General features: G+C 36.1%; 2 protein-coding genes across 2 annotated transcripts; one reads left to right on the top strand and one right to left on the bottom strand.

The window, feature by feature from the left end:
• Nucleotides 1-2,169: 2,169 nt before the first annotated feature.
• On the bottom strand, nt 2,170-5,028 carry LOC126627679 (uncharacterized). Its single transcript, XM_050297189.1, has 4 exons — nt 4,877-5,028; nt 4,261-4,380; nt 3,408-3,675; nt 2,170-2,707 (listed from the first exon to the last, which is right to left on the bottom strand). The coding sequence occupies exons 2-4, from the start codon at nt 4,342-4,344 to the stop codon at nt 2,559-2,561; spliced, it is 501 nt and encodes a 166-aa protein (XP_050153146.1). The 5' UTR covers nt 4,345-4,380; nt 4,877-5,028; the 3' UTR covers nt 2,170-2,558.
• Nucleotides 5,029-5,096: 68 nt separating this feature from the next.
• On the top strand, nt 5,097-11,533 carry LOC126627673 (3-hydroxyisobutyryl-CoA hydrolase-like protein 1, mitochondrial). Its single transcript, XM_050297184.1, has 14 exons — nt 5,097-5,279; nt 5,378-5,458; nt 5,574-5,642; nt 5,841-5,904; nt 6,105-6,184; nt 6,425-6,508; nt 7,843-7,927; nt 9,592-9,677; nt 9,771-9,892; nt 10,099-10,159; nt 10,647-10,745; nt 10,867-10,968; nt 11,048-11,089; nt 11,240-11,533. Exons 1-14 carry the CDS (start codon nt 5,151-5,153, stop codon nt 11,363-11,365), a joined length of 1,230 nt encoding a protein of 409 aa, XP_050153141.1. The 5' UTR covers nt 5,097-5,150; the 3' UTR covers nt 11,366-11,533.
• Nucleotides 11,534-12,017: the final 484 nt, after the last annotated feature.

Here is a 12,017-nt window from a genome sequence, read left to right as displayed (position 1 = left end):
CCATAAACCCAAATGGGCCTCTAAACAAACCCACAATTCTGAATCTTCTTGGGCTTTTAATTCAACCCAAATTTCAGTCTCCATTTCTTGGCCCACTTAAGTTCCTAGTAATGGTAACAGACGTGGATTAAGTAAATTGGCTAGAACAGTGTGTCATCTCCTTTCATCAGGTTCGAATCCCCTCACCGTAACTAGAGTAGGAAATAAAAGTTCCAACAATGGCATTGTCGATTAACTATGGCGCCTGAAAGACTTCCAATTCTCAAAGCTCTTTCGACAGACAGGGAATTCAAAGCTCTCTCGTTTATTAAAATTCGTCTTTGGCGAGAATCGAACAAAAAATCTCTCACTTACAAGTGAAGAAAAATGCAATTAGACCGTAGTACTAAGTGGCGAAAGAAAGTATAGTTGATTATGTGTATTATATATGATTATGAATAAGGTTAGCATTAATCACCCATATAGCATGAATAATTGATCACGGTTAATTAGTGCGGATGTCACAAAAAACCTAAGTAACAAAAAAATTGGGAATAGTGTGTCAATTTAAAGGGTTAAATTTCGCAAATAGCCCATATCCCTCTAGCCTCTCTATTAATTATTGCAAACCAAATACCTTGTTAGCTAGTTTCCAAAAAAATAAAAATAAAAAAATAAATCCTTGTTAACTATGTTCCACTTTCTAAGTGCAAAATTTTATGGATTCCTAGAAAAAAATTCAATGATTACTTCAATGATCATGGATCTAAGGTTCAAATTATGACTAAGATTCAATGATTCATAGTTGTTGACCCTTAGTTAAGAATTCAATGACTAATACACCAAGAATCCAATGGATATTCCAACGATCATCTCGCTCATGCTATGGGCTGGTCCATACTTGATAAACTCTCAAATAGACGGGCTAAGGATCTGTCAATGACAACTCGCACGAAACAAAATGGCACTAAATTTAGACTTTCAATGGATGTGGATTCATAATTAACACAAGAGGAAGGTGAAACCTAAATAAGGAAATTTCTTATAAAAAAATCCATACAATGTGAAACCTACAACACCGCGACGCCGGTGGCAATGTGAAACCTTGGCCTTGACAACCAAAAATATACAAGACAAGCTCATTTGTGTTCAATTCTACTAGCTGGGCACACGAAACTTCCACGCACCTAAAACTAGGGGTGGGCACTTAGAACCGAAAACCGAAACCGAAACACGAACCAAATCGAACCGCACCGAACGGTTTGGTTTTGCGGTTTTGAAACGGTTTCGGTTTTGAAACCAAACCGCAACATAGAAAACGGTTTGGTTTCGGTTTTGGCTTTTGAAAACCGCACCGAAACCGAACCGCACCGCAAATATTAATAAACATTTAATTAAATGTCCATATTATATTTCATGTTTTAATTGGTCGTTTGTTAAAATCCATACACTTAGTATGGACTCAACCACACTAGAATATCATCATTCATCACTTTCTTTTGTTCATTAACTTGAAGAACCTTTGTTATTTTATACCATCACACACACATATATGTACAAGGGTGGACTAATCTTGTTATCAAGAGTCGAACAATGATCTACTAAAAGCCACTCATTTGAAGCATGATATCACATATTCTAGTATGAAAATTTCGCTCACGTTTAATGAATTCAAATTTATTCAACTTGTTTTATGAAAAATATTGTAAGGGACACTTTTTTGTTGCACAAACATGTTTTAACATCACAACTACATGCAACATGCTAATTGTTTACATAACAAATGTCATTTTCCTATTACTATTGGGAAATGCTTTTTAATATGTTAAATTGCAAATTGTACATTTTTTCTTAAAAACCAAACCGAAACCGTTTGAAACCGCACCGAACCGAACCAAACGGTTTGATTTCATTTTGGTTTTGGCTTCAAAACCGCACCGAACCAAACCACAAAAACTTGCGGTTTTGGTTTTGGTTTCACTCAAAACCGCACCAAACCGAACCGCGCCCATCCCTACCTAAAACAAAATGGTCCCTCAAGAACTAAGATAAATGGTCCTCAAACCTGACACCAATCTCATTCGGCAAGGAGGAACTAACTTTACACAAGAGGACACAGAAAGCCGAAAAATATAGCACGAAGCACCGATGTGGGGGCTTCCTGACGAACATGCATATGAATTCAAGTACTTTGAGAACCTGTCTTGCTCATTGAATTCAAGTAGGAAAATGAGCACTTCGAAAGAAATAACAACATAAATTCTGGGGACTCATGGAATAGCGCACAAAAATATTGCGTTTAACAACAATTATGAATCCCTTCAATATGATACATCACACTTTTCCTATCCTGCAAGTATGTGACAATTGCTAGCTTTTCGATTCCAATCAATCCCCGTTTTGGCGAAACTTCTGATGTTAACAGCACCAGAGCTACAATGGAAAAATTACGAACGCTAGTCTACACGGAGCTCTGTCTGTGATGGTAGCCAGAGTGATTAACATTCATTCCTTTTCTCCTTAGTTGGGCGTGGATGTGAGGTTACAACAGAATTGAATATTAATCCATCAAGCACAATTCACTTTGGTTTGTCTGTCAGGGTTACCAAGGACTTCAGCACACCCGGACAGATCTTATCAGCAAGGGCACCTTTGCCCGAAATCACAAGGGATTTCTCCTTCACAATGCCTTGCAACCTTCTAGAGTCTAAATCAAGTTGTTCTTGTTCTGCATCCCAAAGGCAACAACAAAAAGTTCAGAATCTTCTTTCTGAAAAATAAATAATGAAGCTACAAAGCATTCAACTTATAAAATAATACATCTATAAAACATAGAAAAAGAAAGCACACATGAAAACTCATGAATTCTGAGAGTTCACGAGCCATACTCCCTACTTTGGCGGTAATAAGAGCCTGGACAGCAACGCAGCAATACATATCTAAAAACTCGAATGAATTCCTCTAAGAAGCGTCAAGGGTTAAGTTTGGGAAATTATGATTGACAAGCAGGAACACTATGAAGTCTGACAAATTAAAAGTTTGCTGGACAAATCCCTCTGATCTTATTTCAAATTTGCCAATGTAATCTGAAGCATATCTTCCTTTTGTAAGCTTAATGGAAGTTGCATTCAGAAGATGGCACCTTCATGAACATCTATAGGCCTTTTAAACAAAACACTAGAGCTTCAAGAGTTTAAGAATTCATAAATAGCTCAACCAATTTATTAAAAGATCCTAAATGGTTTATTTAACCATTTTTGCTCACAAGGGCTACTACAGTGGACATTCAAGATTATTCATTAATCCATCGGGATATGGTTACATGGACATATTGATATGTGAAAGCGTTATACTTCTTACTGATACAGTTGGTATATGTCCCAAATAGTTGCATAAAATGAAAAATAAAAAGCGGCTTGAGAGAAAACCTGTCTCCAAGATGGTATGGGCAGCATGAAATGGAATCCTTGCAAAGACATCAGTTCCTGGGAACATCATCCAAGTACGGTCATTTGAGTCATGGTTGCCACAGGTAGGGCATACCTCCTTCACCAGAGGTCTTGATTGAGGCCCCCCAATCTCCTTCATTATTGACTCGAAAGGAGATGGAACGCTAGTTTTGGTTGTCCGAGCTATCTTCCTCAGAGATGTAAGTGCTTCTCTGTTCCCATTCCTCACCCTGTCATTTTCAACCATCTGCGTTTTCATATAACAAACACAATCCTCCACTGTGTTACTAACAAGACACAATAGAATACATTAACTTTAATAAAACTGAATTACTTCACATAATAAAGCAACTCAACTGCACTGGGATTGTTGACCAAAAACAAAATACACTAGATATTTTTTTTTTAATGTCAACAAGTAACTAAATTTTAATAGATAATTTTGCGTTAACAGTTTCATACAGCCTGCAATATCTAATGTCAACAAGTAACTAAATTTTAATAGATTAATTTTGCGTTAACAGTTTCATACAGCCTGCAATATCTAATGTCAACAAGTAACTAAATTTTAATAGATTAATTTTGCGTTAACAGTTTCATACAGCCTGCAATATCTAAATTAATAACCTTCTGGTTTCAATCATTTAATCAAATCATTTGTTATCGAAACTTTCTGGTCCTTTAATCTAATCATTAGTTATTGAAACTTAAGAAATATACTGTCATGCTTGAGTTCAAACTTTCCAACTCCACAGCTACATCTCAAAAAATTATCTTTGTTAACGGTAAAACATACAAGTCTGCAAAGAAGGAGGTAGAGGTATGAACTTACCTGGTTTCGAGCTAGAAGGAGATGCTCAGCTTCAGTCTCGAGCTCAATTAAGCTCTTCTGGAACTGCTTCATGGTCTCATCCATTCTTTTCTCCTCAATAAGTATCCACCTAACTGTATTCTGAAACATAAGCCATTACATGCTATTCTTAGTCTCTAAATGAAAAATTTGTCACGGAATAGAAACCAGAAGAGTAGTCTAAAAAGAAACATGCCCGCCGCTTTAAAACCCGGTCATCCCAAGAACAAACACAAAGACGAGCAAATGTGATAATATACAAAGAAAATCTGAAAACGAGTGAAGGGGACAGAAACATAAGAATCTCATCAACTTCCCGAGCAATTTAGACATCTCCCATCAAAATTTTCTTGCTTAGACAGAAAAACATTATCATCTGACTGAAAACTGGCCATATCTTGAATTCAACACCTACTTAGCCTAATATTCAACACAAATAATCATACAAATAACACAAAATAATCAACCATCCACACTCTTAATCTAAAAAATCCGAATTAATAATGCACAAATAATAATGTAAATCCAAAAATCAGAAGAAAAATTAGCAAATGTATTGAATACCCAAAAATAAAACATAAAAAAATCAGAGAAATACCTGATCAAAGAATGGAGACGATCAGACGATTTGTTGGGAGTATTAGTGTGGGTAGATGAGAAGAGGTGTTAAACCCTAGAATTTAAAATGGGGAAGAACAATACAAAATTGGAAAACGATGCGATTCATTTGTGATTGAGGATACGCGATGGAAATTGCAAATATTCACAAGGGTAATTTCGGTAATTTACCCGAAATACACCCCCATCTGTTCCCCCTGTCAAACGTTGGCAGTATCAGTGCGTTGGAGGAGTAGGATTTGGGAAGAAAAACGATGCAGAGGTTTAAGGCAGCTTTATCGGCCGGAAACGGCGTCCACCTCCGTCGTTTCGTCCGCCATTGCAGAGACGTATGCTCTCTCCCGGACGCCGCTCTCACCCCAGCTGATAATCTCGATCACCAAGTGAGTCTCTTTCTTCTTCTCCTCCATTACCCATTTTTCCACTCCTTCAAATTCAAGCTCGGAGACGTGAAACCGGTATCTCTGCGAGCGTCTCTCAGGTGTTGGTCGAAGGAAAAGCGTGGTCCCGAACGGCAGTTCTCAACAGACCAGCGGTGCTCAATGCTTTCACGACTGCAATGGTGGGGTTTTGTTTCGTAAATTTGATCCTTTTTGTTGGGTTTTTGGAGACCCTTGATTTTGTTTGGGGTTTTGGGTGGAACCCATTGCTGAGAAATCGGTGATTGAATTGTACAGGGGGCAAGATTGCAGAAATTGTACAAAAGCTGGGAAGATGATCCTGATGTTGGCTTTATTGTTTTGAAGGTGATTGCTTTATGTTTTTTTTATTATGTTGCCACTTATTTCGGTCTCAAATGTCGCTCTCTGTAGTTTAGATTATATTAGAATGTTGCTCGAATAAAATGAAACATAAGTTACTAATTTTTCTCAAAGGATATTTGCTTAGTTGTGAACTCGTGATCACTCAAGTGGCAGCTTACAAATTGTTTTGAATTTTTGAAGGGCAGTGGCAAGGCATTTTGTGCCGGTGGAGATATAGTTTCTCTTTATCATATGATAAACAGAGGTTAGCGCCTCCAATCTGATTTTGCCATGACCCAGATAACTAAATTAGCCCCTTCGATAAGTTTGTGAACAAATTTGTATAGCTTACATGTCTATATTTTATGTCAAATATGATGACTTCAGCTTTTTGTAGCCGGTTTTAATTCTTCTTTTTCTGCTTAATGTCAGACAATTGTATTTATAACGGTCCTGATTGTGCAGGGAAAATAGACGATTGTAAAGATTTTTTTAGGGCGTGCTATACTTTTATATACCTGCTTGGTACCTGTTTGAAACCACATGTAAGTACTCATCATACTTGAAATTGGGTGAACGTGCATTTTAGGTTCTTCATCGTGTATCCTTCTTAATAAGAAAATCTTGTGAGATTCATCTTGCCTCGGTAATTATTCCTCGAGATATAGAATTTTGAATGTTATCTATTTGTGATACTTGGGTAATATTGAATGCTGTCTTACGGTCAAGAGCAACTTGAGGTTAATTTCTGTTTATTTATTAGTTCATGATTGATGTCCAAGCAGGTGGCTATCTTGAATGGCATTACCATGGGTGGTGGTGCTGGAGTCTCAATCCCTGGGATATTCCGCATTGCAACTGACAAAACTGTACGGACAGGGATACTTGTAGACATTATTCTTTGTTTCTTTTTCACAAATTTGCTGGCTTGACGATTGGTTCATATCCCATTGTTCTTTTTGAATGAGGAAACCATCAATGACTTTGCTGAAGCTTCTTTAGAACTGAAAATTGGTTGAGGTGTTTTGGGGATAATGTAACACACAAAAACCTTCAAGTCCCTCTAAGAAGTCTTCAATAAAATTGATAATAATGTTGAATCTAATCTGAATATACATCAATAACAAGGGAATTGAAGGTGATTATGAGCATATATCATCTTAGCTTAGCCTCAAAAAGGTGTATGCAACCCAGTGTATACACGTCTTGTGTTGTGTCATCCCTTGCCCCTTTAATAATACTCGTTACAAGCTAAGAATAGGTGTTTCAGTGCAGTATTGATTATTGTCTTTACCAAATAGATAACTGTTTTTCACTGCCTGGTCAGGGCTTATGCTATATAAGGGTTTTTTTAGCACCTGATTTGATATATAAAGCTACCCTTTCTCTATAATCTGTGTATATGTCAAATTTGTGTGTCAAACTTGTTTGGCCTCTTGAAATGAGTTCACCTTTATTAGTATAAAAGTAAAATCATGTACCAAACAACAAGTGACTTGTGTTCCTAACTCTGTAACTCATCTCCTCTCCCCTCCCTATCTGTGAGATGAAACTAACTCAACCTGTGGAAATATTATGTTCAGTAGAATCAGTACAAGGCATGTGGAATCCAAAAAAAAAAAAAAAAAAAAAAAAAAACAAAACTCATAGATGTCCATATTTCTGCGAATAAGTTAGGTGGAGTCAATTCAAACCTTATTGATATGCTTATTTGAAACTCATTTGGGAAACAAGGAACCCTCACCGGTCACTGTACTGTTCATATTTGCTTGTAATTCGTGCTGCGGACGTGTGATGAATGATACAGCAATTTTGTACATTGCTTCTTTTATTTGCATGATTCAGAAGGTTTTTCCTTGCTCAATATAACAATTTCTAAACTGAAGCAGTAAGATCTTCATTTTATATTCACCGTAGAGAGATGAGTCAGATAAGCATTTGATATTACTTCTGTGTCTTTTATCAAAAAAAAAGGTCGTACCCAGTGCACAAGGCTCCCGCTTTACGCAGGGTGAATGTCGGCTAGCCTTACCCCCATTTATGGAGAGGCTGCTCCCAAGTCTCGAACCCGAGACCTACCGCTCATGGGCGAAGGCACTTGCCATCGCACCAAGTGCGACCTCGTAAAAGAAAAAAAAAATTGTGTTTTCTTTACATTTGTCTGCTGGTAGAAGCTTTACTATTGTATACTTGCGATTTGCAGGTTTTTGCTACTCCTGAAACTCTAATTGGTTTCCATACAGATGCGGGGGCATCTTTTTACCTCTCACATCTACCGGGTCACTTAGGTATGCTTTCGTGGTTATTCATGCATCTTTAACTTGTTCATAGATTATTCAATTCGTAGTAAAAGGGGGGAAACAGTCAAGATAAGTCTGCAGATTTCTTTCCAACTGACAGAGAATACATAAAGGTCGTACCCAGTGCACAAGGCTCCCGCTTTACGTAGGGTCTGGGACAGGATACATATTTTAATAAAAATAATTCATGGGAATTCTTCAGTTTATTATGTGCGAGTCCAAAAATAATTATGTTACATACAGACAATTTCTTGAGAGATTCCCAAAAGGATTTGATATCATCCTCAGAAGGAAAAAATGACTCAATTATCTTCTTTCTTCGTATGAGGTTGAGGAAGCATCTGAGTTATTTAGGCAAAGAATGATGTCGAGCAGCTGTTAAAATTGATATCATTTGCTTCTGCATTTGTAATGTACTTCAAGGTTCTAAATGTTGCCATTTAGGTCATTTTTGACAAATTGTGTAAGTTATAAATTTGTACATTGGAGATTTGTTGAGAATATTGTGTTTAAGAATGGGGAAAATAGAACAAACTCCGGAAATCAAAACAAATAACCAAGATAAATAACAGCAACAACAATCTTTCACTATATCAATAATGAGTACAATCAATAATCTTGCTAAATCTCTAGGACTAGGACTTGACGAAAAACCTGAAAGAACAAGAACAAGAAATACACTATCTCTTTTCTTTTCTCTCGCACACACTTTACAATATTCTTTTCTTTTCTCTCGCACACACTTTACAATATTCTCTCACTTAGAGTGGTATACAATTTATTGTTTTGCTCCCTTCTTTCAAAACTAGTACAGTAGCCCCTTTATATAGACATAATAAAGGTCTTCTTCAATAAGGATTATTAATCCTAATTGGAATCTAGTTATGAATCCTACTCCAATTGAAAAACTAACTCCAATTGGGTAAACAACTCCAATTGGGAAAACAACTCCAATTGGGAAAATAATTTAATCCTCTAAGACTATAATTCCTTATAGACTTAGGACAACTTATCATGGGCTGGAAAAATCTAACAAGATTGTGATCCCTCATTACTTTTCCAAATTTAGCGTGCTTATCGTTGAGAATATCGCATTTAAGAATGGAAAAAACAAGAACAAACTCTAGAAATCGAAAAACAAATAACAAAGATAAATAACACCAAGAATTTACGTGGTTCAGCAATATGTGCCTACGTCCATGGGACAGCAACAACAATCTTTCACTATATCAATAATGAGTACAACCAATAATCTTGCCAAAATAGAGAACTAGGACTTGATGAAAAACCTGAAAGAACAAGAACAAGAAATACACTATCTCTTTTTTTTTCTCTCGCACACACTTTATAAATATTCTCTCACCCTAATCCCTTGAGTGGTATACAATTTATTGTTTTGCTCTCTCCCTCAAAACTAGTACAATAGCCCCTTTATATAGACATAAAAAAGGTCTTCTTCAATAAGGATTATTAATCCTAATTCGCATCTAGCTATGAATCCTACTCCAATTGAGAAACTAACTCCAATTGGGTAAACAACTCCAATTGGGAAAACAAATTTAATCCTCTAAGACTATTAATTCCCAATAGACTTAGGACAACTTATCATGGGCTGGAAAAAACCCAACACTTATGTCGTTTGCTGTTTGTAGGGGAGTTCTTGGCTCTTACAGGAGACAGGCTCAATGGGTCGGAGATGATGGCTTCTGGACTTGCAACACATTATTTGCATAGTTCAGTTAATTCCAGGAACCTTTTCCACATTTTTTGAAGTTTTAGATTGGTCTAGCTTTGTTATATAACCTTTGTGTTTTGTTTCCTTTTATCCTAGAGGCTTCCATTAATTGAAGAAGAACTCGGGAAAATTGTCACTGATGATCCCTCTGTCGTTGAAGCTTCTTTAGACAAGTATGGTGAAGTTGTTTATCCCAATGAGACAAGCGTGCTTCAAAGGTTTGTTATAATTGGACGAAAGGACTCAGATAGAAATTTAAGTTCTAAGGAAATTCTAGAATGTGTAAACTCGTCCCTGGAATCTCATTTCAAACAAATTTAAATGCATAAACTTTAAAGTTTAGGTTAAAAACATTTCGAACTGTCATTATGTACTCCTTTAATCTATATAATGGCTTTAATTCTTCTATGTCTTGTTTTTATAGGATTGAGTTACTCGATAAATGTTTCAGCCATGACACAGTTGAAGAAATTATCGATTCTGTGGTAAGCATATATCGATTTTATTAACTTCTCTTTAGTTCAGAACTGTTAAACCAATATAATATTTTAATGATAAATGAGTTCTTCAGCGCTCTGATTGATTAAAATATTTAGGTTTATTGTCGTTCAAAATGTTTTGTTTCCACCTTAAAATGGTTACTGCAGTGCCTTGAGATAGTGCTCTCGTTTTAAAATTTCTTCTTGTTTTGTTTTGTTTTGTTTGCATTAAAGCATTTCCAGTGTCTGCGAAAATCAAATTGCTGATCTGGTTCTGCTAGAATTGAACACTACTTAAAGGAGTTAAGGGATTCATTTGTTGCACCGTGTCTGTAGAATCTTTAGGTTTTCTTTTGCGTTCCATATTATGGTTGGCTCAAGTTCTTTTGGAAGATCGTAAGTTCCAACACTGACGGGTGCTTTTAATAATCACTATCAGTGAATACGTTCTTGGACGGCATCTAATTGTGTGGATTAAAAAACTAATACGCAGGAATGTGAGGCAGGTAGAACAAAGGATGCATGGTGCATTTCTACTCTAAAGAGACTTAAAGAAGTCTCACCATTGAGCTTAAAGGTTTCCTTGAGATCTGTGAGTCTCTCCCTCTCTCTTGGAAACATGTTTGAGTTGACGTTTGTTTAAACCTGTTGCATTATATATACATATATATAATTATATATGAGACCTGTCCCTTCGTTATTAATTGGCGCAGATAAGAGAAGGTAGATTTCAGACCCTCGATCAGTGCTTGGTTCGTGAGTACCGAATGTCCCTACAGGGAATCACTAAGCAGATTTCCAATGACTTTTGCGAGGTATAAATTCCTTCCGTTTTTGCTGATATAATATACAGTAATGATTTGGTAACTATATCTCAGTTGTTGTGGTCATTAGGGGGTTCGGGCACGAGTAGTGGAAAAGGACTTTGCACCAAAGGTATATTTATTCTTTTACCGTCTAACGAAAGTTGGCAGCTTTTGATAACCAAGATATTGATTGGCCATACTGTAACCCCAACTCTTTTATCTTTATTTCATATTGTCGATTCATATAATCGTAACAGGATCATGTTTCTGAAATATGCAGTGGGATCCTCCAAGTGTTGAAAATGTATCCAAAGACATGGTGGATCAATATTTCTCCCCTCTTAGCGAGTTCGAGCCCGACCTAGAGCTACCGACGGAGTTGCGAGAAGCGTTCACCCAGTCCTAGATCCTCCTCCCAAGTCTCTAGTTTTATGTTATTGAAGCTGGCTTGATTCAAAGCATTTGGGTGAACTAGTATTCTTTCATGTTAGCTACTTCTTGAAATTGTACCAGCCCCTTGTTAATAAATAATAAATTTGTATTGAGATTAAGACATTGGGATTTTTCTTCTTAATTCTTTTGGGTGTTCTCAAATGCTTTCGACTTTTTCCCACCACAAACAAGCTCTAATCAACCAAACTTTAAATAACAGGCTCTCACTATCCATTGTTTAGTGCTTAGCTGAGTTAATTTACTACAAATTTTATCTCGAATACGCTTTGGAAAATAAAAAATAAGTTGTTGATTTAGTTTTTGAATTATTACCGATTAAAAATTAAGTTTCTATTTTATAGTTTGAAGAACTGTCCTTAAACTCAATAAAAACTTCAATTTTCTTTGTTTTGTGTTAGATCTATTTCATCCAATTCTTTGTCAATTTAGTTTTGAAAGCTATAAATCGTTCAATTATAAGTTTCTCGTAAACCAGGTATTTATACTTGAAAACTCAATCTAACTTAGTTTTTATTCAAAGTAAATTTATATTAATATAAATATGTCGTTGTATAAACAAATGTTAAAATTTAAATATGAAGCGGTCAGTATAATTTTGTTTTGCT

This window comes from Malus sylvestris, chromosome 7 (assembly GCF_916048215.2).
Source record: "Malus sylvestris chromosome 7, drMalSylv7.2, whole genome shotgun sequence".
NCBI classification, from domain to species: Eukaryota; Viridiplantae; Streptophyta; class Magnoliopsida; order Rosales; family Rosaceae; genus Malus; species Malus sylvestris.
This window is presented reverse-complemented; position numbering and strand designations above follow the sequence as displayed.

Coding starts and splice junctions, on each gene's coding strand:
- LOC126627679 (XM_050297189.1), bottom strand. CDS start 4,344: ATGGATGAGACCATGAAGCAGTTCCAGAAGAGCTTAATTGAGCTCGAG. Junction 3,676..4,260: donor TCCTTCTAGCTCGAAACCAG/GTAAGTTCATAC, acceptor ATGAAAACGCAG/ATGGTTGAAAATGACAGGGT. Junction 2,708..3,407: donor CCATACCATCTTGGAGACAG/GTTTTCTCTCAA, acceptor TTTGGGATGCAG/AACAAGAACAACTTGATTTA.
- LOC126627673 (XM_050297184.1), top strand. CDS start 5,151: ATGCAGAGGTTTAAGGCAGCTTTATCGGCCGGAAACGGCGTCCACCTC. Junction 5,643..5,840: donor TTGGCTTTATTGTTTTGAAG/GTGATTGCTTTA, acceptor GAATTTTTGAAG/GGCAGTGGCAAGGCATTTTG. Junction 10,969..11,047: donor TTTCCAATGACTTTTGCGAG/GTATAAATTCCT, acceptor TGTGGTCATTAG/GGGGTTCGGGCACGAGTAGT.